This window comes from Neolamprologus multifasciatus, chromosome 18 (assembly GCF_963576455.1).
Source record: "Neolamprologus multifasciatus chromosome 18, fNeoMul1.2, whole genome shotgun sequence".
Classification (NCBI taxonomy): domain Eukaryota; kingdom Metazoa; phylum Chordata; class Actinopteri; order Cichliformes; family Cichlidae; genus Neolamprologus; species Neolamprologus multifasciatus.
The window spans coordinates 22240927-22264541 of NC_140456.1; the positions used below are offsets into that span (position 1 = coordinate 22240927).

General features: G+C 41.9%; 1 protein-coding gene across 3 annotated transcripts; it reads right to left on the reverse strand.

Annotated features, from left to right (window-relative positions):
• Positions 1–8388: 8388 nt before the first annotated feature.
• On the reverse strand, positions 8389–23197 carry onecut3b (one cut homeobox 3b). 3 transcript variants are annotated; one of them, XM_085141739.1, is made up of 3 exons: positions 21786–23197; positions 15623–15711; positions 11767–11978 (listed from the first exon to the last, which is right to left on the reverse strand). In XM_085141739.1, exons 1-3 carry the CDS (start codon positions 22876–22878, stop codon positions 11880–11882), a joined length of 1281 nt encoding a protein of 426 aa, XP_084997865.1. In that variant the 5' UTR covers positions 22879–23197; the 3' UTR covers positions 11767–11879. The 3 variants fall into 3 exon arrangements, with proteins under 3 accessions (XP_084997863.1, XP_084997865.1, XP_084997864.1); XM_085141737.1 differs by lacking the exon at positions 15623–15711 and having other exon boundaries at positions 8389–11978; positions 21786–23196; XM_085141738.1 differs by lacking the exon at positions 11767–11978 and having other exon boundaries at positions 15489–15711; positions 21786–23194.
• Positions 23198–23615: the final 418 nt, after the last annotated feature.

Consider the following 23615-nt stretch of genomic DNA (forward strand, 5'->3'; position numbering starts at 1 on the left):
TATTCCTGACCGCTGAAACCTAGGAATGGGTGCCGAGAGCGCCAACTAAATGCAGAGCCAACGTAAAAACAGCAGCTTATCAGGTCGAATGGCGTTAAAACGATCAATCATTAATATCAAAGAGACTGTTATACAATCAATACCAAACCTGGACTCTGATCCTCTCCGGATTCTTGAGCGTTTGAGTGTACGTGAATATTTCTAGCATGTAAATTTTGTGCCATAGCAAGTGGATCCTTGGAGAAGAAGAACAGGAACTGTACATATTAGATCTATTAGCCATATCATGTCATCCAATCTGTAGACCTCCTTGCCATGTCTGACAGAGGAAAATGACTGTTGAACTGTAAATAGTGTAGGTATAGTAAAATAGGATTTATCGGCTGTTTCTTCTCTCCGGGGATCGCCCATGTTTTGCTCAGTCCCATGGCTGCTTGGTCTCAAAGGGAAGGATAAGACAATAATGTATTTGTCTATAGAACACATATGACTTCTTTTTTAATTTAAATGTATGTTTTATATACCGTCTGTCTTGTAAATGAGCTCCTTTTTCGTCATAAAAGCATGATGTGACTCGACTGAATCCTGTGTGCCTCCCTGTTTTGTGTGTGTCACATTAGAGTCTGAGGCTCATCAGAGTGGTTCTATAGTGAAGGTTAGAATTCATATCAGCCAAAAAAGTGAAGAAAACAGTGTTATTTTTACTAAGCAAGCAAGTTATTTCCAAAACACACCCGAGTAGTGTTCAAAATCCTTTAACTGTCAAGCTGAAGCTCTGACAATTTTTGAAATATTTAAATAAAATGAACATTTAATATTTGGTTACAGAGAATCTTAGTCGTAGAAGACGTGAATGACACATTCATTTTGGAGGTTTTGAAAATATGACGTTTGGGCTTGATAATGGATTTCTGAGAGCTGATATCAACTGAATTTAGAGGGTTTTATAACATCTATATACTATTCCCCCCTCTAGAAATCTACCTCATCAATTTTATTGCCGTTTAGCCAACATTTATAAGATTGATCGCACAAAAGTCACAGGTTGTTTTAGGAGAAAAATAAAAGAATAAAGACGTTTTCATTTTCTCTCTGTGTTTCTATAAACACGGAGCGTGAATTTAATGATTTAAAGGAGCACTTTGCAGTTGTGGATCAGATTGTGCAAATGTCAGCAGGAAGCCACCTCATCAAACCACTGAGTCATATCAAAATGAGCCATGTTGCATGAAATAATTGCTTTGTTGATATATTGCTGAAGATAATACAGATGGAACACAAATGCTCCTTTAATCAGGTTGTGAAGTTTAGTGTAATTATTCACTCAGTGTAATATAAATGCTGTACCTAAACTATGAACTACAGTTTAGATCAGCTACGTTAATCCTTTCTAAAAGTATCCAGTGAATTACTATGAAATTATAATTTTTTTAAAGGTTTTATAATAGGTGATGTATTATTTTTAATGAAAAACACTAAATGTAGGAATAAACTATGACAACAGTCATACTATTCCCTGATAACCTGTCAGCTGTGTTCCAGGTAACATGGTTGGCATTTCTTTCATTTTGATCCCTTGTGCTAATTCCTATGTGCTAATGGTCTTAATCAACTCACATTTAAATAAAAAGTCTCTACATTTCTGTCAAACTAACATCTAAAGCAAGTACACAACATGTTGGTGTCACAGTTGATGAGCAGTGAACCCTCTCTCTCTGTGGATGCAGTCACACTGAAGAAATGTCAAAGAAGAGAAGAAGAAACTCAACACACTGTATTTAAATTTGCTCCACATAAGGGGCTGAAATCATTTGATGCTGGTTATGTGACTTTGAGGCAAACTATTGCTGAGTAATAGACATTACAGAAATTTCTTGGTCACGAAGAAAGTGAATCATTCACATTTTCATTGTTCATATACAATGACAGTAAAAGGCTGTCATTCTATTCTATTCTATTCTATTCTATTCTATTCTATGCTAAAACAATGTTTTCATGTTTTAATGGTTATTTTTGAACAAATAATAAAGAAAATAGTACACAAAAAACATGCATCCGAATAATAATAACATGAGTAGTAAAACATGACATTTAGCTAAATGAACCACGCAAAAAAGCTAATTCGAGTGTAGTGTATTGTATTGTAATGATGGAACCATTTTTTATTTTTATTTTTTATTTATTTATTTATTTTATTAAAAGTTGATCATAGCTTGAAATTGATATTTCAAAAAGATATATTGTGGACTCTAATTATAGAATGGCCCAGTTATACACAAGCTTATGTCACCACGTTGAACCAAACATTACACACGTTTGTAGATCTTCAGAACTACAATTAAGTCCATATGTTTTTGAACAGTCATTGTTATTTTTGCTCTGTAGACCACCAGAGAGGATTTCAATTGAAACCAAGATGTGATTGAAGTGCATACTTTTAGCTTTAATTTAAGAGCTTTACCTAAAGTACCGTAGTAAATGAGTTACAGCCATTTCTATTTTCAGTTCCCAATTTTCAGAAGTTCAAAATTACCTGGACAATTGATGATAGTTAGGCCTGTTATCCTATCATTTCATGATTAATTAAGGCTATCAAACATCTGGTTCAAAGAGCTCAAAGACACGTCTGTACAAGTGAAGAAGGCCATCATCAGACTATCAAACCAAAAACCTTTTGGAGAGAAAGCAAAACCTTTAGATGCAGCCAAATCAACAATGTGATTCATTCTTTAAAAAAAGAACGCACTGAGCAGCTCAGCTCAGAGGATAACTAACATGTATGACGGCATGGTTAAAAACAACTTCACAATATCTAACCAAGTCAAGAGCTCTCTGGAGAAGGTAGTAGTATCTACATTTAGTCTACAATTAAGAGACACCTTCACAAATATTTAGAGCGAGTTACACACAAGGACGAGAAGAAGGAAACACAACATCTGGTAATGTCCATGGTTTCAGGACTTCAGTCATTGTAAAAATGTTCATTGGTTTGTCTACTTTTGAGCAGCTGAAAATAGGAGACTATAAATAGAAATTCCTATAGTTTAATAATAACAATTATAAGTAGTGAAAGCAACATTTTGTTAAAGTCTTCGAATTAAAGCTGAAACTGTGCACTTCAGTCACATCTCGACTGTTTAATTTAAAAACCACTGTATGACACATGGAGGTAAAATTACAAAGCATGTCTGATTGTGCAGCTGTAGGTTTCTGAGCATTAATGTGACACTCTGACAGCCACCCCACTTCTCCAAAGGCTTTTCTCAAGATTTAGCACCACAGGTCCAGGAACACTCAAACATAAGGTGTTATTAATTCTGGTAATTAATTCTAATGCGTTTTAGATTGAACAAATAAATTACACACACTTAAAAAAGCAATTATGTAAATACCCACAACCAATGAGTAAAATAATAACTTTCCAAAATTAACCAGGTTCATTCTCAGAAATTAAACAATTATCCAGCAGACCTTTTTTTTAGAAAAAAAAAGTGTTTATGTTGTACTTTTTTTAAACCAAAGTCTTTGTTGATAAAAGACCGCAGAGCTACTTATTATAATTAGTCTGTACCTTGTTAACAAAGATCAGTGTTGGGCAAGTTACTTTGAAAAAGTAATTAATTATAGTTACTTGTTACTTCTTCAAAAAAGTAACTGTGTTAGTAACTGAGTTAGAAGATTCTAAAAGTAATTAACTACTTGAAAAGTAACTATTGCGTTACTTTAAAAAAAATAATAATAATAAAAAAAGAAAGGTTAAACCCTCTGGGGTCCAGGGTATAATTGGCCATTTTTGACTACTTTTGATGTTTCCTCTACATTTCACCTTTAAAAACGATTTACTTTGTTGGGTATCATTCTTTTCAGCACAACCTCACGTGTCTGACTTTACAGTTATGTTTTTATTTTGACATACAGTATTAACACAAAATCTAAAATCAGACAAAAAACATAAAATCTGAGCAGAAAAAGTGATATTTTTACTGTACCAACCACAAACATGTTTAATGAATCATATTTCATAACTTTAAATGTAAATATAAAATTGTCAATTTTAAAATCATATGCACAAGTTTTGCAAACAACAAAGTTATTTGCAGCCATTTACCTTTTACCTTGATTTTTTAAATAACTATTTCAAACTATTTACAGAACAATCAGCTGTTCTGCATCCAATAAGATGCTACACAAATCATTTGTGCCACTCCAAAAAAATTATTTCTGTCCACTATAAAGGAGAACATCACAGCCTGATACCTGCAGGTCTGACAGCAGCAGGTGTATCACTCCTGTTTTCTACCTGGAGACAGCAGTCGCCTCATTGTTCTGACACAGAACACAAAACTATCCACAACACTACACACCAACTACACAAGACAACACATTCACTACACACCCCAGACACACTAAACGTCACAAATCTCTCACATCTCAAAACTCGCTCTCTCGCTTTCTGCTGTCTTTATCTCTCTCTTTCTCTCCTGTCACTCCTAAAACTTCCCCCACTTCCTAAACAACCAAATTGACTATGTGCACGTTAGCATATGCTACTTCCGGTGCGGAAACTCCTGTGGGGAGCTTTGTTTCCGGTGTCCTATTCAAATGTTATATTTCTCAGCTGTCCTTCATTTATCGCGGGTGTTATGTTCTAAAAATAACCAGCGATAGGTGAAATCAAGTAGCCAATTTTATTTTTTGACGGTGCAAAACGTTTCGTGGACATCGTGGACATACAGTACTGCACTTCAGAGTTACACTGGTAGCCAGCGATGCAGCGATTCTGTACTGTACAGGAGAGACGGAGGAGATCGTCTGCAGCGATCAGGACGCAGGACACAATGTGATGTAAAAAAATAAGCATGCAAACTTGCACTAAAAAAGCTGCGAAACAGCGAGGTGAAAGGTGAACCGCGTTATAGCGAGGGACCGCTGTAATTTTGAAGGTAAGTCACAACATACCCTTGTAAATACTAATGTATAGAAACCCTTACCAGCAATCATTCATTTTTTGTGTGGCTTTTTTTTCACGGTTTGTTAACATGCTGTGTAGGTGTGTACTTGACTAGCTGATATCGACATAACGGGAAACATCTGGTTTGACTATTGTTCACCTGTAGTTTGAATGCTGAACATTTACCTGTCACTATACAGATATGTGCTTCTGAATGTGGACGATGTGTCTTCTGCATGGGGTGATGCAGTTCTGCTTGTGTTGAGTGATGTAAACAACTGATCGATCTAAACTCTTTAAACTTCAAAGTTGATCATTAGATTTTTTTATGACACAACAGTGGTGAGTGTTCCCACCTTCTCCTCTTTGTAACTTAACGTGATCTTTCCGTTTTCGAGTTTTGGACATGATTTTGGAGTATATCTTCGCAGTAGCGATTGACCGCAAAGTAAAGCTACCGGAAATGCACAACCCCACATCCGGTCTCAAACCAGGAAGTTAGCATTTTCTCGTGCACAGGGTCAATATCATGTTGCCATATCATTTTTTGACTGGTTGACATGGTGCATTTTTCCACCAAAACGAACAGGCTGTTTTTTGTTTGGTTTTTTTGTTTGGTTTTTTTGGTCATAAGCAGAGAGGCTTGCTAGCGCTGTCCTTAGACAGCAAACATGACGAAACTATTGAGGAAAAAACACAATTTAAAAACTGTTATATATCACCTTGTTGCTTTGTCATCTTAAAGTGGTCGTGTGATTGGCTAAGTGATCGCAGAAAGTGATTGCCATCCGCGGGAGCCCGTGCAGCTGCTTAAAGCTGTAGCGCCCAGATTATGGTAAACTGAACACAGCTTCAACCGTCTGTTTGTTAAAAAATAGTAACGCGACCACACCGCATTTTCTTGTTAGTAACGGTAACGCCGTTGTAACGATAGTAATAGTAATTAGTTAGATTAACTCCGTTACTTGTAATGCCGTTATTCCCATCATTGACAAAGATTCAGAAAAACATCACGTTCTGATTTTTTTTTTTTTTAATTTATGTACATTTATTTATTTGGATGGGCTCAGTCTAGATTTTCCACAAGAAAAACTCAATTTTGCATCATGTGCAGTGAAGCAAATCTTAGCTTTGATGTGATATCATCATCGGGTTGTATGCTGCTTCTCTGTCATCTGTGTTTATTTTAAGGATGGATGACTCAACTTCTGGAGACCTGAAACTGAGCACGGATGGAAACAAACCCTTATTTTATATATGCACTGTTAGCTTTAATATTTTTTTAATATTTATCTTATAATATTTATCTTGGACTTTATACAAGTTTAAATATTTTAGATGTCAGCATGTTTAAATTAATTTAGAAAATCAATACAACAAAGTCAGGGAGTTCTTCCTTTTCTTCCTCCAGCTGCTGCCTTTAGGGGTCGCCAGAGACAATCATCTTCCTCTAATGTCCTTTTTCACTACATCCATGGTCTTCCTCTTGTCCTCCTGCCTAGCAGCTCCACACTGAACATCCTTTGTCCAGTATATCCACTATCCTTCTTCTGCACATGTTCAAACCATCTCAGCCTTGCCTCTAATTTTGTCTCCAAACCTTTCTTATATACTCATTTCTAATCTTCTCCATCGCTCCCAACGGCTTTAACTCTGCCACCTCCAGCTCCATCTCCAGTTTTTGTCAGAGCCACCATCTCTAAATTGTACAGCAAAGTCAGGAAAACCAAATTACAGAAAATGTTACAACCATTCCATATTACATTGTAGACATTTTTAGAGCCTTTACTTTTGTCTATTTTGTGTAAAGATGTGAGGTTTGTTTTGTTAGTGCATGTTTAAATGCACAGTGGGCACTTTTTAAACTTACCTGTTTAAGTTTAAATCCTTACTTACTATAAGTGTAAAAAACAAAAACAAAGGGGGTGATGGTTGATCTCTGGAGAATAAGAATTTGGAGATATTTGACCTGAGTAGAGAGAAGCTGTAAATTGAGGACCCTCCTTCTGGTTTCTGATCAAACATTTTCTAACAAACACGACCATTTCTGAGCCACCAGGTGGCAGCAGAGTACCACAGTAGATAGTAAAGAGCATCACACAAAAGTAGAACATCAGTCATCTAATTGCTTCGTTCTTTATTTGTTTTCGTCAAAACACACAATTTACCAACACTGGTTTTCACCTTGTGTATTATTTGCTCGAGTTATTACTTGAGTCTTCCTCCAAAAGCTGAAGGCAGACCCACATGACTGACACCACCCTCACTGTATCACTGAGATCAGGATCAGAGGAAAGGCTCTCTGCTTGATGGTCGCATGCATCTGTGTTCATGTGTGCGTGTGTGTGCGCTGCGCACATGTGTGCAGGCATTTGATCAACATCTTCGATTAGATGTCCACTTAACAAGTCAGATCCCCACCACTAGCTCGCTCATTGCCGGGGGAGGGTCCAGGGTGCCTCGACCCCCACCGTAAAGGTCACTCTGCAGAGGTTAAAGGTGATCATGCACACACACACACACAAACACACACAAACAGACTGAAAGTATCACTCCCCCTCTGCTCCCATCTCTCTTGTGCAGTCAGTTTCTCTGCCCTCCTCCATCACTCTCTTTCTCTGTCCCTTCATCTTTCCTCTTTTTTTTTGTCTCCGTTCTATTTGAAATTGATTGTCTCTACCATCACAAAGACACTTGGCTCTGATTGATTGATTGGTAAGGGAAGAGCGAGAGAACATCGACACTGGGGCTTCAAGAGCTCTAAGGTCTGACTGAAGGAAAAAGCAAATGACGCCATTTTAAAACACTGGAAGGAAGCGTATTTCAGCTGCCTGGCTGTCTGTTTGTTTCAGCTTCGACTGTTTCCTAAAGCAGACAAACAGCCAGGGTGATCAAATTTAGATTAAATGCAGAAAAATAAAGCAGAGAAACTCCACACACTCACACTCGCGCCTGTGGTATGAAATGAAGATATATAGAGATGGAAGTGCAGGGACTACTGGACACAAAGGGAAAGGTTACAACAAGAGGGGGAAACACACAGTAATGAATCTCAAAGACATACAAATATACATATTTTATACAAATACACAAACAGCACATAAAACACACAAGGGTAAAAAGAATGTACTTGAAAACCATAACCCAGCTTTTTTTGTTTGTTTGTCTTTAGTTTGTTTTCCCCCCAGTTTCTCCCCCTCACCTCCACCTGTGGAGGTACAGTTCATCCCGCAGGTTATATACACTAATATAGGATCCATGCATAAAAAGAATCGCTCGTCCCACTCCTAAATGACAGAGGTGCTTTGGTTTGTTCTTTTTGTTTTAATATGTGAATCACTTCAACACACATAGGAAACAATTTTCAAACACAAACGAACAAAAAGAAAATGATGCAAAACAGAAATCATTCTGTCTTTGATGTGTTGTTATATATCGATTTCTTCTTTTCTTTTGCTGCATGTGTATTGTGTCATTGCCTCTTTTTTTATCCCTTATGCACTTTTCTACACCCATGTCATGCCCCTTCTTTCAGTCTAAAAAAAGGACTCCGTTCAAATCTACACACAATTTAAAAGGAACAAATAAAAAACTGGAAAGCTGTCAAACCAAAAACCAGCTTAAACTCCACACTTTGTTTCATAGAAATTCTAAATAAAACCCCCCAAACAATCGTTTTGTTGTGACTTTAATGTCACGCTCATTGCTAAACATTGTCCTTATTGTTTCACTACATTAACTTTTACAGTCAAGATTTGAGGTATATCAAGATGAACTGTCTACACATGCCTGCCTTGTTGTAATGCTACCCTGGAAAGAGGGACCAGCAAAGAGGGGGGAGCGGGGGAGGATCACCAATGTGCATCATGTGTCGACAGGAGATGGAAGGTTTCTTTCATATATATATTTTTTTGGTTTCTGTTTTTTTCTGTTTTCAGACCAGTTAAATTGAAATGGTGGCCAACGAGAGACAGGAAAGAGCAGGAGTGAAGGGCTTTGTAAACAGTTAAATACACACACACACACACACACGCCGACTCTCGGATTACAAATGACACAAAAATATCTCTGGGAGGAGTGTTTGTGCGTGTGTGTGTATCGTGAAAAGAGGACTTGGTGAGATGATATGATCTCGTCGGTGTGTAAAAAAAAAAAACGGAATGGCAAGCGATCGTTTCCCCTCACCGTGTGAAAAGAAGTGCCGAGAGTCCGAAAAAGTGGCCCTTTAATATCACGAGGACCCCTCCAGTGCTGCACCCCCTTCACCCAGTGTGTCCCCCCTACTCCCCCTCATTTAAACATGTGTGTGCATATTTGTGTGTGATCAGAGCAGTCCATCCCCTGGTTGAAGGAAAAAGGCACTCAACTCTTCCCACATAACAAACAGGCTGTGTTTGCTATGCAGCACGACTGCTCCGTGGAAGTGCGTGCATCCAAATCTGCATCTGTCTGCAACTCTGCATGTGTGTGTGTGTGTGTGTGTGTACATCCCAGGTCCAGTGTGAACACAGCAGGTGTGGATTATCTTTGGTATTTACGACTGGGTCACTGTCTGGTTATTTTCTGCGAGGTAGCCACACACACACACATTTCCCTCACCGACACTCTGCTTTGGGTTTTAACTTTTTTTTTTTTAAATGCAGTTTTCCTCCGTCTAGACTCCAAAATCATTCCCAAATAACAACAACCTGTTTCCGTGCACTACACCTCCCAGTTTATGGGTTTATGGAGGAATCCCTTGCTACCTTCCAGTCTCATGATGGGCCTCTGATGCTCCCGCCTTCCCTGCTTCACCCTTCCTCCTCCTGTCTGTGTCTCCTCCCTTATATGATTATCTCCCGCTAGAAGATGCTACACAACAAGTGGCTTTGCCCACACATACACACATACACACAGAGAAAAAAATGTTATAAAAAGACACAAAAAAATCTGGCAATTCATATGGTGACAAAAGAAAACAATCAGCAGAGGAATGCAGTGACTGTCCATTTCAAAGAGGTCAAAGTTTAAAGATCAAGGAAGAGGTCCTTCACATCCACGCAGTCCGTTTGTTCCATCAAACAGATATTCACAAATATGCACAGTTTGTCTCTGTTTGGTATCCCTTCCTTGTCTGTGCATAGGATCAGTCTATGACATGATGATTTGTCTGTTTTGATTCTGTTTCATTTTTTTTTTTTTTTTTAAGTTCTTACATTTTGTCAACAAGGTGCTTCTTTATATATTGTTTCAGCACGACATAGCACAATAGTCACGAGAAAGAAACCATGTGTCTATGGTACTATTATTACCCGCATCAATTAGTTGGGGAGGGGGGAAAAGAAAATGAAAGAAAGACACATATCAAGAGAGTAGATAAATTGAGAATAGATAAGACAGAGAGAAAGAGAGATGAAATTAAAGATTATTTACAGACATTTCCATTGTGTTTCATGTGGATCACATCAATGTTTTTCTTTTCTTTTCTTTTTTTAGTTTTTTTTTCTGAGGTATGAAATAGGCAAACGTGCCATATAGTGCTCACAATTTGTAGGTGTGTAATGACACAGACCAGACACTGCAGGGCACACTGGGGGTGGGGGGGACTAAGTGGGCTGCGTCTGTTCTCTGATTATCATAAAGAGGCAAACATCATTGGCACTCAGGATCCTATATTGTGACATTTGACCTCTGTGTTTGGCCGCTAGAACAGAATGCACCCACCTTCCCTCACTCCCTTCACTCGAGGACAACACCTTTTTTTTATGTGTGGCATGTCATCCCTGTTTGATTGTTCTCCTTTTTGTAACCTGAAAATAACCTTTCAAGTGACTATGCAGTCTGTGGCCGTGCAAGCCACTCAGTGTATATAAAGAAGCAAACATTCAGCATGTGTGTCATTGGATGTTTGGATGAGTGTGTTTGAACCATTTCTCCTCCTGTTTGGTTCTCTGGGTGTTCAATCTGCAGCTGTGTGGGGAGCAACGCCAGCGCGCTGAGAACAGGTTGGCGTGTGGTTAGACTGGGCAGCAGATGGCGCTGTTACTCCGACGTGCAGCGGGCTGAGTGGCTGCGGAGGAATAGTAATAATAATAATCATAATAATAATAATACACCCCCACTGTGGGCGATGCACAGGTAGCGGATGACCTGCGGAGATCGTTTCACATATACGTCACACATAAACGCACCTCTCAATCAGTCTCAGCGTGGCACTGAAACGCGGGTGTAGCTGATCGCAGGCCTACAGATACACCTGCTGTATGATTATTTGTGAAGACCTCTCCAGGCCTGCTGTCTTTAAAGCTACTTGTTTCCTGACGCAAAACCCTCTCTCTCTCTTTCTCTCCTTTCCATGTTTCCACGTACACCCACAGCGCGGTTAGTGTAAATGGATGCTCTTTGGTTTTTCAGGATGATTTTTTTTTTTTCCTGACGGCTACATGTGGTTGTTGGATCTTTGGTTTCAAGAGTCACATTTTGAAAATGCATGTTAGCCCCTAAGAGTCGGGTCAAAAGATAACACCGAGAAGGTCTGATCCATCTGCACAGAGTCCTCGGTACTCTGAACAGATGGATCAGTTGAGTGGTCTGAAGCCACAGCGCTCGGTAGCTCTGCAGTGACGGAGAGTCTTAGCGGTAAGGAACCCTCCATTCTCTCTACATCCGTCCTGCAGACGTCAGGCCTTGGAGAAGGAAACAGCAGAGGAGGTACCGGGTTCGATTGGTGAGGCGCCGTTATTGTTGTTGTTGCTGCTGCTGCTGTTTCCGTGGGGTGTGTGCACGTGGCCGTGCGCCACGAGACTGTGATCCTCTGCGTCCCAGCGCTCTGGACATCGGCGGCGTGAGTTCATGAAGAAGTTGGAGACGGTGGAGAGCTCCAGGCCCAGCTGCTGGGAGATGGTGAGCTGCATCTCCTTGGAGGGCCGGCGGTTCTCTCTGAAGATGGCTACCAAGGTGCGACGCTGCAGGTCGGTGAAGACCAGTCGCTGCTTCTTTGGCACCTGGTTCCGCTCCCGTCCTCGGTCCTCCTCCTTGCGTTTACATGCTGGAGAGAAGAAGGAGACGGATAAAGGGAGGAAGGGAGAGAAGAATAACATGTTATATATGTGTCACATATAGTGGAGCACAAAATACATATGATACAGATAATTTATACATTTAACATAATACTTAGGGAACAAAAAGTTCCAAAAAATAGCAACAAAAAGCAGAGTGTAGAACCAAAAAGTTTAAAAGTGGTTATTTATGATCATGTTTCAGTGTGATGATGAAGTCCTGATGCTTAAGCGGAATGTGTTTAGGCCTGTATCACGATTCCTAATTGGCTATTTGAAAAGGGCACATTATGGGAACAGATTACTCTGTGTGTGTGAAACAGGAGCATGCGCAAGCTACAAAAGAAAGAATGAGAAGCAGGAAGACAGAGAGGAGAGGTGCAGATCGAATTTAAATATTTAAAATGTGATTGAGTCTATACTACGGGCTGCCTTCTGAGTGAGAAGATATTAAACTATATTAAAATAATATCTAAACCTCACAGGTTTCTGTTTCAGGTGGGGTTATCCTGATATCAATGACAGAGTTTTTGTAGATTTCCAAACTAATGTTCCGCATTTAAAATCCAATATTATTGCTATTTAGGTTGCCAAACACGCTCTAAGTGTTGAGATTGATTTCCGAACAGGTCTAGTTTTGTCCATTTAAATCACAAATTTAGCGAAGGTGAAACTTGCTAACAGCGGCCTTATCTTTAAGCTGTGCCGTGTCTTCCCCTGTTCAAGTCAAATTTGAGACTTGGTTAATTAAGCGGGGTTTTTCTTGCACCATTTATATTAATAACAGGACTGAAAATGAGCACTCAGATCTCTTACTGTTCCTGAATGCTACACTACATATTCTCGTTGGTTACTACCTGGTGCTGCAGCAGAACATAACATGAACAGTAACACTCAGAGGAGTAAACATCTTGCTCATTGAGACGGATCTGAAGTATCTCTAGACGTTTATTTCAGATGTGTGGTGACATGAGATAAACCGTCAGGCTCCGAGGAGAGGGAAATATGTCTAAAACCTGTGCAGGCCTGAGTTATAACTCACCTGCATGCGGATGTGAAGTATTTATGTATGTAAACAATTAGGCTTGATTTGTGACTAATAGAAATAACGCGGTTATGGTGAATAGAGTAGTGTGATCGTGGATGTGTGAGTGCCTTGCTGAAACTGGTGGAGATGTGAAATGCTGACAAAGAAGCGGTCTGCCGTGCCTGGATGCACCGTCAGTAGGCTCGGCTCTGGCTGTGGAGACTAGAGGGAGTCTGTTCTGTTCTGCTGCCCTAAAAAGCTGCAATGATCGATTTTCCGCGGTTTTCTCCCGAACACGTGGTCCAGTAATCAGGGCTCCCTTCCCCACCCGATCGATCCCCATCGATCCGCAAGAACTCGGTGGTGTGTATGTGGGCACGCGCGTGTGTGTGTGTATTGGGGGGGACGTGCACTCGGGCTGGGGAGTGTAGCTCGCGAACGCGCCTTGTGACAGACAGATGAGAAGAAATTGTTAATCTTTGGAAGAACAAAGAAAATGTGGCAGTCATCCAGTCTGGGTGCTTTTGAATGGGGGGGGGGGGTCTCAGATAGGTCACTGATTACATAGTTTTTAGGCCATATAAAGTGTGTGCGCGTGCACGAGATTGAGTTTGGGGATGTGCCTTAAAAAGCGCCAAGGAATGATCACTGATATTTACCCCAGTGCCAGTGCTGGATGATTGTCAGTGTGTGTGTGTGTGTGTGTGTGTGTGTGTGTGTGTGTGTGTGTGCAGGGAAAGAATGAGAAGAAGGAAAGGTGGGGGTGGGGGCAGAAGATAAATACGACTGGCTGCAGTGTGGAGGTGGTGGTGTATGCAAATGATTGATGACTTTACAGCAGGTTTAGACAACAGCAGTAAACAGATTTGACTGTGAGGTGGGGATCAATATAAATGTGCACATGTGTATGCATGACTGCGCGCGTGCATGTGTGCGAATGGTCATTGTTCACGCTTTGTTACTGCAAGCAAAGCACAATTACCAAGATATTTTTCCTCAGCTGAATGTAGGTTATGTGCTCGTCCCTGCATTGTATCCTCCATCCCTCCTCAAGACTTCCTCAACTCTTTTCCTCTTGTTGTTTTTCTCAATTGTTTTAATTTGCCCCCGGATTGATAGCCCCCATATTGATTGATCCGCACTTCAGAACCATTTCATGGAACGTTTATTCAATTGGTTCAGGCCCAGCCATGCCAGAATCTCCTGAAGGCTCTCTAAGTGCTGTCTCAAACCAAACTCAATACTCCCTAATGTAATGACTGAATGCTAGTGCTAATATAGTGATAATTTAATATGTAATGCCTGTTTTCGAACAACTTGTGCTACCGGCCATTTTACAATGCCAACACCACTCTGGGTCTCCTCCATCAGCTCAGATGCTGCTCTGCAGCACAGAGGCCTGTGTGCAGTGCCTGCAAAACACATCTGCCGAGGAGTTAGCACTAGGCCTGGGCCCGCAATGGTCAGTGCATATCTCAGATAATCAATCAATTTCAAATGAGACTCCTTGAACGTCCCTTGCCGCGGTAAGAAACACGGGACCACAGGGAAGGAAAAGTGGGGGCTACTCATTAAAGCGGCCTCTCTTGAGACAAGAACCAAACTGTTATTGGTTATCTTTAGTGTGTCTCATTACTAAATGGGCTTTTCCGAAGAGACAAGCAGTCTCAAGTGGCAGTTGCGCATGTCATCTCTTTCATATGTCCCTGGTGTCAGCGGTGCCAAAGGTATCAGGGCAACCGCCACTTTGTTTAATCTCAACCGTTTACTGATCCAGAGATGAACTCGCTGGCCGTTCGGTGTGTTAAGCTGCACTTGTGCCTCGTTTAAGAGCACCTCGGCTTTATGACTGTGGCTGCCGGTGGCTGCTGTCTCTGCTTTCCCTTTCAGTGTGTGTGAATATGCGCAAGTGGGCAGTAAGTGTGCACACATGCGCGAACCTACACGTTTCAACACTCTGCTTAGAATAACATAAATAAATCGCCAATTACCCGATTAAAATTGATTGGACTGATATACACTCATTCTGTTTTGTTTCTAAACTTTAGCTGCTTGACTTTAGAGGTCCCACACCTGTCACGCACACCACTCGTGACTGGCTCCTGTAGCTCCTGATCCTGTGTTAAAATGAGATTTAAGGCGAGCATCTGGAAACTTTCTTGCCAAAAACTCTGCACAGTAAATGTCAATTGGAAACAACAAGAGGTAAAAACACATTTTAGGTAGTCGTGTACGAATAGAGTTTTCGTGTGAAGACTTTCTAGCTGGTGTGCATTGAAATGTTCAGTGTGCAGGAGGAAACATGAGATCCTCCGATCTCATCAGCTTTATGTCCTCAAGCCTCGAGAGATGAAAGCCAATAAGTGGATGTGAGTTAGAATTAAAAGATCTTCTCTGGTCTGTGTTTCCTTTGATTTGGGAAAATGAAAATGCACAAGGAAACTCGTTTAATGTTACAGGAGAGTATTGTGTGTCTTACCTGTGTGTGTGTGTGTGTGTGTGTGTGTGTGTGTGTGTGTGTGTGTGTGTGTGTGTGTGTGTGTGTGTGTGTGTGTGTGTGTGTGTGTGCAGGTGGGGCGTGAGGGGCAGACGGTGAACTAACCGCACCGTGCTGCTGCTAGTCGACGCCTGGACGGACGGATGAGATCGGGCTTTGTGTGCGGTGAGACGGGCCCTCTCCCGCCCTGGACGGACTACTGCAGGCGAGAAACAGTTTGGTGTCAATCACTCTGTGTCACACCTCCTCAGATGTACGGTTATTGATTATATTGATCAAGCTATAGGCCTATTCATTGCATTGCAGGGAAGTAAAGCGCCCGAATGACCCCTGCTCCCACCACAACACTGCGCAAGGCTGAAACCAAACCGCCTCTTCGTCCTTTAAAACGGGCTACCCTCGATTGATTAGGATTGGCTTATTTGAAAGCTGTCGTTTATTTCTCAGCTAAAGCCCGTGTTGTCCTGTTGAGACTAGTGATCGGCAGCTTTACAGACTATTAGATCCTGTCTCGTAGTCCATAAAAGTCATGTAAGCCCTGTAAACCAAGTTTTGCGCCTCTTCGTTTTTCTAAGATTTGTGTTTTTATTTTAAAAACGTAAAAACTAAATGCAGCATTCTCTCCACGGAGCACAAGCCTCAATCAAATATTTCGACAGTTTTTTGAGACCCTGAACACGGCGAATAAAGGAGAACAAAACGAATAAATCTTTGTAAACTAAGCTACAAAGAAGCCGCTGGGAAATGTTCCCGAAACGCTTAGAAAGACTTACAATCAAGCCGTTGTTTAATCTAGTAGAACTTTATTTCTTCGATGATGACTGATTCATTTAAAACTTTATATTCAAGCTTTAATTATTGAGCCTTCAAAGTGATCTCTCTGTTTCTTTTTTCCTGTGTGTTTATCGCGTTATTAGTTATTATTGCGAAAGTTTAATATAATCTCAGCCTTTGATGTAATAAAAGCAAAAAAAAAAAAAACAAAAAAAAAAACTGCACAACATGTCTCTGATTTAGTAAGCAGTGTCCCGTCTGTAACAACACAAACACACAAACACAAACTAACCAAAAATATTTTTCAAGCACTTAAAAATACCTGGTGTACTGTAACTTATGAATGATATTATTATCCGGTCCCTATAAACAAGGACTATTTCTCTTCTCGGCCGTTTGGCTTAATGAACACATTTTCTACTCAAATTAAAGGGAAATCCTAGATAACGATAAAATGAGTTCTGGCTTACACATATCTCCGAGACAAACGCTCTCTGACACACAGAACATCTGCAGGGACTCTAAAGTCAAGTCAGTTTAATTTGTGATAACTTGTAAGAAAGAGCTAAAAAGATTAAAAGGTCAGAGCTGAAAAGCTGTAATTCAGTCCTGACTAATGCAGTTTTATTGGTTGGGTGTTTGCACCTTTAACTCCGAAATGCTGCTGTGAGGGATTAGAAGGAGCTGTCCTTTCAGCACCACCAGGCCTTTTACAAACTGCCATGAGCAACATAAGGTTTAACAAAACAAGGTGCTGCAAATGGATAATTAAGAAACTACTAACAGATGTTTATTTATGTGTTTATTATTTAACACAAGTCCTGATTTCTACTCTAAAGAAGGTAAATTTGATATATTTCAACCACATATCCTCCTTATGGGCATCAGTTCTTAAACAAAATGCATCACCTTCTTATTACCGCACATCTTTTTTCTATGTATTCTACAACCAGCTCATTTTTATTACTTGTATGCAAATTAAAATATTTGGCTAGAGGTTGTTTTAAATGTTTATGAAGTTATATAGAGCTTCTTTTTGTGGTGTACTGTATTGCCAATCTAAGTCGCAGCACATTAAGCCGCAGTCATACAGTGTGTCAAAATATTTGACACCACTGTGCCAGGAATGGCTATTCAAAATGAGTTCTGTCTGTTACAGAGAGAGATGACCAGAGAGCAGGGATGAATTAAGGCTGGGAGGCAAAGACTCTGCTCTGCTGGTACAGAGCCAGAAAAGAAGGAAGGGGGGAGGCATAGAGGGAAGGAGAGAGAGAGAATATGAGAGAGCCGAAGAGAGCAGAAGAGAGGAAATCAATACCGATTCAGAGCGAGTCAGATAAGCCTGAACAATGTATAGTGCAAACGCACTCTATAACCCAGTCTTACACACACACACACGTGTGCATGTGGAAGCATTCCCACAGACATACGCGCATGCATGTGTGCACACGCACTCAATGAAATGTGCTTGCAGGCCTCCCATAAAGATGCATTACAAACCCCATAAAGCATAGCAACCTTTAAAATCAAATGACATCACAACCTTGGATTGCTTTGAGGATTCGCTGACTTAAACAGAAAGCACTTACTCTGTCTCGGCAGGCAGCTGGATGCTCTGGTGCCCTTTGTCTACTGTAAGACAAAGTCCTAGGCTGTGATCTCTTTGTGTTTGTCTTTAGATATCAGCCTTCCAGCCCTGATTTCACTTGTTACAAATCTACAGTCGTGTTTCTTTTCTGGCTTCATAAATATCTGATTCGAGTTCTCAGCAGTGGGAGTCTACAGCATCCTTGTTGGTGTCAGAACTGTGCTATTGATGTTTCACAGGATGTTTAGGGTGTAAACAGCATTTTTGAAAACCACTTACACACCCTGTGCTGTGGGGTTTAGGCAGGAAGACTGCTGTGTGGTCCTCAGCTGTTAACCACAGATTTGACTTTGCTTACCTAGAAGATGCTGTTACAAGTGCTAACACAACCGCTGTCTGCCTCTCTCTTTCTTCCCCATCTCGCCTCCGTCTCTCTTATACTTATCAATTATTAAGGTCGGTATTGATCCTTTCACTACCCTGCCTCTATCTGGCTGTTCACACAAAGCCCAAACCTGCCTGCCCTTACTCAATCAATGGCATCTCCCAGCTCCTGCAGCCCTTTTTTCCACATGTCAGTTTTGCTTTTCTTGCTTCTGCACTTAAACCAAGTTGACTGAAGTTTTGTACATTCCAGTTTTTCCCATTTGGATTCCTCAGAAAATATGAGAAAAAGAATACCGACATTAATCTCTAATGGCACGAGTAAGTTTGATGGGCATTAAGAGATGGCTCTGGTAAGAGGTAAGAGGATAGAAAATGGCTCAGTGCATTGTTTGACTAGCTCTCATTTATCCTTTCCTCCACTGAGCATTTTGTTTTGTTTTTTTTTGGTTTGTTTTGTTCTGTGGCGCCGAGCTCCTCAAGCCAAACAACCTGCCCGTCTGCCTGTTGCCAGGTTAACCACTGAAAGATTAGTGATATTATTGTCATGTGCTGCAGAGAAGAAGAGAGGAGAGAGAGAAACACAGAAGGAGAGCACCAGGGAGTGGGAGAGAAGGGGGTTGGGAAGGGGAAACGGCCTTATTGATCTCCTATGTGCAAAGCCAGGCAAACACTGAAAGGACAGAGCAACACTATTAATGACACTCAAAGCCTCAGCTTCTAATCCTCATCTATCTATCTATCTATCTATCTATCTATCTATCTATCTATCTATCTATCTATCTATCTATCTATTGTGCCCATATTTCCTTATTGGATTGCATTATCTTAGCATTTCACTGATACAGTGAAATCTTATTGGTTTGGACAGCTATTCCTTTCAGTAGCACCATCTCATAACAAATATGTCATTTTAAAAGGGGGGAAGGGAAACATTTCCTATTTGTTTTGTTAGTTTTTGTGGCTTTCAGCTTCACAAACTCTATATTCTCTACATTTTCTTGTTTGTACTTGTCCACGTTATCAATCTCCGCCCCAGTTTACAATCAATATTTCATCAGAACAGTTTGTGCAGCTCAAGGTTGCTTTGAAATAGATCTGGTGATCCCATATATGGGCTGCAGTAGTATTTTTCACATATTTCATTTTTTAAAATAAATATTTAGGTCTACATGTTTAATTTTCTGAATGGACTGGAGTGTTAGTGATTCAAAGTTTGACATTTTAAAACACTGAAAATCACAGTTTCATTTTGCTGTCCTGAGTTAAAAATTTTTAAAAAGGAACCCTGTATCATACCTGCCCCTGTTCTAAATGTAAAGCTCGTGCTACATGGCACTAAATGAAAAGCGGGAGAAATCTTGCGGTTATTGCGTCTTTCAGCTCCGATACGGGCATCGATCGGTGTGCCACATTTAAAAGGGAGAGTGGGAACTGGCGTATTGATCAGGCAGCCTGGGGTCACCCCGCTATTCTCGCGCGCAACTGGTTGGCCCGGTAGCCCCACCGAAGCGCGCGCGCGCGCGCGCGCGCACGCACAAACACAAGCTCGTAAAACAGGCGTCTTGGGAGGACAACTATTTCGAGGTTTTATTGTGAATCAATTGCGATTTGCTGTGTGTAGATCAAAAGCTACAGGCCTGCAAATTTAGTTTACAACAGCAAGTGTGGTGGACGCAAATGTGCTCAAAGCAGTCGCTATCAGGCGATACAGTGGGATGCAAAAGTTTGGGTAACCTTGTTACCTTGTTAAGTCATTATTTTCCTGTATAAGTCGTTGGTTGTTACAATAAAAAATGTCAGTTAAATATATCATATAGGAGACACACACAGTGATATTTGAGAAGTGAAATGAAGTTATTGGATTTACAGAAAGTGTGCAATAATTGTTTAAACAAAATCAGGCAGGTGCATAAATTTGGGCACTGTTGTCATTTTATTGATTCCAAAACCTTTAGAACTAATTATTGGAACTCAAATTGGCTTGGTAAGCTCAGTGACCCCTGACCCCTCATCTTTTACATTTCTCTGAAGAGTAGCAACATGGGGGTCTCAAAACAAATCTCAAATGACCTGAAGACAAAGATTGTTCACCATCATTGTTCAGGGGAAAGATACAGAAAGTTGTCTCAGAGATTTAAGCTGTCTGTTTCCACAGTTAGGAACATATTGAGAAAATGGAAGACCACAGGCTCAGTTCAAGTAAAGGCTCGAAGTAGCAGACCAAAATCTCGGATAGACAGAAGCAACGAATGGTGAGAACAGTCAGAGTCAACCCACAGACCAGCACCAAAGACCTACAACAGCATCTTGCAGCAGATGGAGTCACTGTGCATCGTTCAACCATTCGGTGCACTTTACACAAGGAGATGCTGTATGTGAGAGTGATGCAGAAGAAGCCTTTTCTCCACCCACAGCACAAATGGAGCCGCTTGAGGTTTGCTAAAGCACATTTGGACAAGCCAGCTTCATTCTGGAATAAGGTGCTGTGGACTGATGAAATTAAAATTGAGTTATTTGGGCATAACAAGGGGCGTTATGCATGGAGGAAAAAGAACACGGCATTCCAAGAAATACACCTGCTACCTACAGTAAAATATGGTGGTGGTCCATCATGCTGTGGGGCTGTGTGGCCAGTGCAGGGACTGGGAATCTTGTCAAAGTTGAGGGACACATGGATTCCACTCGGTATCAGCAGATTCTGGAGACCAATGTCCAGGAATCCGTGACAAAGCTGAAGCTGCGCCGGGGCTGGATCTTTCAACAAGACAACGACCCGAAACACTGCTCAAAATCCACTAAGGCATTCATGCAGAGGAACAAGTACAACTTTCTGGAACGGCCATCTCGGCCCAGACCTGAATATTATTGAAATCTGTGGTGTGAGTTAAAGAGAGCTGTCCATGCTCGGAAGCCATCAAACCTGAATGAACTAGAGATGTTTTGTAAAGAGGAATGGTCCAAAATACCTTCAACCACAATCCAGACTCTCATTGGAACCTATAGGAAGTGTTTAGAGGCTGTAATTTCTGAAAAAGGCAGATCTACTAAATATTGATTTTATTTCTTTTTTGTGGTGCCCAAATTTATGCACCTGTCTGATTTTATTTAAACAATTATTGCACACTTTCTGTAAATCCAATAAACTTCATTTCACTTCTCAAATATCACTGTGTGTGTCTCCTATATGATATTTTTAACTGACATTTTTATTGTAACAACCAACGATTTATACAGGAAAATAATGACTATAAACAAGGTTGCCCAAACTTTTGCATCCCACTGTAACTATTCCAAGAGATCTGAGGGAAACACAAATAGATTTGTTTGCTGCCTTTAAATAAATCATATTCGCTTCCGGTTGAAGGAATATGGTTAATTACGTTGAGGAAGCTGCTGTGCCTCTGCGCACCTTTGCTGGCTGAACTGTCCGTGGTGCTGAATCCTTATATTTTATTTGAGAGGCGACGGTGGAAGACTGAACGCTTTTTATGTGAAGTAATAATGCTGAAGGGATTGTATATTACCTGCTAGCCTGAGAGCAGACATCCGCTGAAACTCGGGCTCCTGCAGCCACTTCCACATCCTCCTGAAGGTCTCCCGTCCTGACTTGAGTTTACTCCAAGGTTTGGGGTTCCGTAGCAGGTCCGAGAGGGTGCCCTGTGACCGGCTTAAGATCCTCTGGGCGAATATGGCCTGCGGGATGGAGTAGCGCTTCAGCTCTGCTGTTATTCTCTGTGCCACCTCCTTAGTGTTGATCTCCTCGGCCTGAATGCCTGACCCTGATACTCCTTGGCTGGGTCCATGGCCGTGTCTCTCCCGGTCCCCCAGCATTACTGCGCCGTTTGCTTGCGAGTGAAGGTGACCGTGCGGGTGATGATGCATGCCGCTGATGTTGGAGATCATGCCGTGGCCATGTCCCCCTAAACTCCTGGCCAGATGCTCTTGGTCACTTCGGGACAGCATGGATGCGTGGGTCTCGAAGCCTGACACCGGAGAAAGCATCTTGGGGTCGGCGGGGAGGTGCGCGCTGGGCCCGTAGGCTGAGAGCGGCTGCTGGGAGTTGTGCAGAGAGCCCAGCCCGCTGGAAAGCGGGGACAGCGAGCCGTGGCCCATACCGGACACGGACATTTCTTTAGAGTAGTGACTGTACAGATTGCCCATGGAAGTAAGACCACGGTGGTCGTCCCGCATCAGCGTGAAGCTCCCACTCACGTTCCCGGCCGAGAGTCGTTGGTGGGCGGCAGCATGGTGGTGTGAATGCGGGTGGTGAAACTTGTCCGCCACTGTGGATATCGGAGGTAGATGCTGCAGGGGGGTCAGGGTTGTGTATGTGTTGCTAAGGCTCATCCCGGTTTCGCACATGCTGATGGACGGGTGCAGGTGTCCGGACAAGGCGGACGGGTCTGTCCGGTAGTCTCCCCCAGACCCCTCCAGAAGCGAGGGCATGCCGGAGACCATGGCCGACCGCGCGCCGGGAGCGTGCGAGACCAGATTCCGGGGAGTAGAGCTGGGGGACGGCGATGGCCGAGCATGCGGAGAGTTCATGAGGTCTCCCGCCTGGGAGTGTGACGAGACGCTGTGAAGGTTCTCCATGGTGAGCTCCATGGCTGAAAGCATATATGTTCCCTTGTCCCACCCTCCCACCGTCTCCCCCTGTCTCTCCCTCTCACCGCTCTCTCACTCTCACTCAAACACACGCACTCTTTCTTACCCTCTAGCCCTGCCGGAGCAATAAAAATACCAACCCGTTAGAATGCCAATCCATTGATAACAATTATCCGACCAGTCCGGTGAGGCGAGGACGAGTTCTGTTCTGTCTGAAGCAGACACGGGACCGAGCGCCTCAGCGGCGTCGTGGCGTTCATGTGGCTAGGAGCTCTCCAGGGCTGTATCTCATCCCTGGTCCAACAGCGCTTCCACTAAGAGCAGGCTGAGCCTCGTACCAGAGAGCTGGGAGCGCGCATCTGTGTATTTAAAATATTGGGCGGACACGAGCAGAGTCCTCCTCGCGGTCTACCTGACAGAGTTTAAAACACAACGAGTCTAAATACAAAAAAATTTGAAAACAAAAAAATCAAAGTATCCGAGTTTTATCTGAGTCTGCATGATTATAGTTTGCAGAAGATTTAAAAATCCCCCATAGAGCAGAACAACCTTTGTCATTTGATAGCGCGTGCATGTGCGCCTTCACCTGTGTGCGCGTGGCAGACAGTCAGGACAGGTGAGGTCCAGTGACGCGAAATTTGTGTAAAATGCAGTTGGTATCTGTTTATGGACGCGGGAGTTCCTAACAGATAAACTTTGTTTTCCCACGGACTGTATGGTTTTGCATTTATGCGCTTAGTGATAAACCT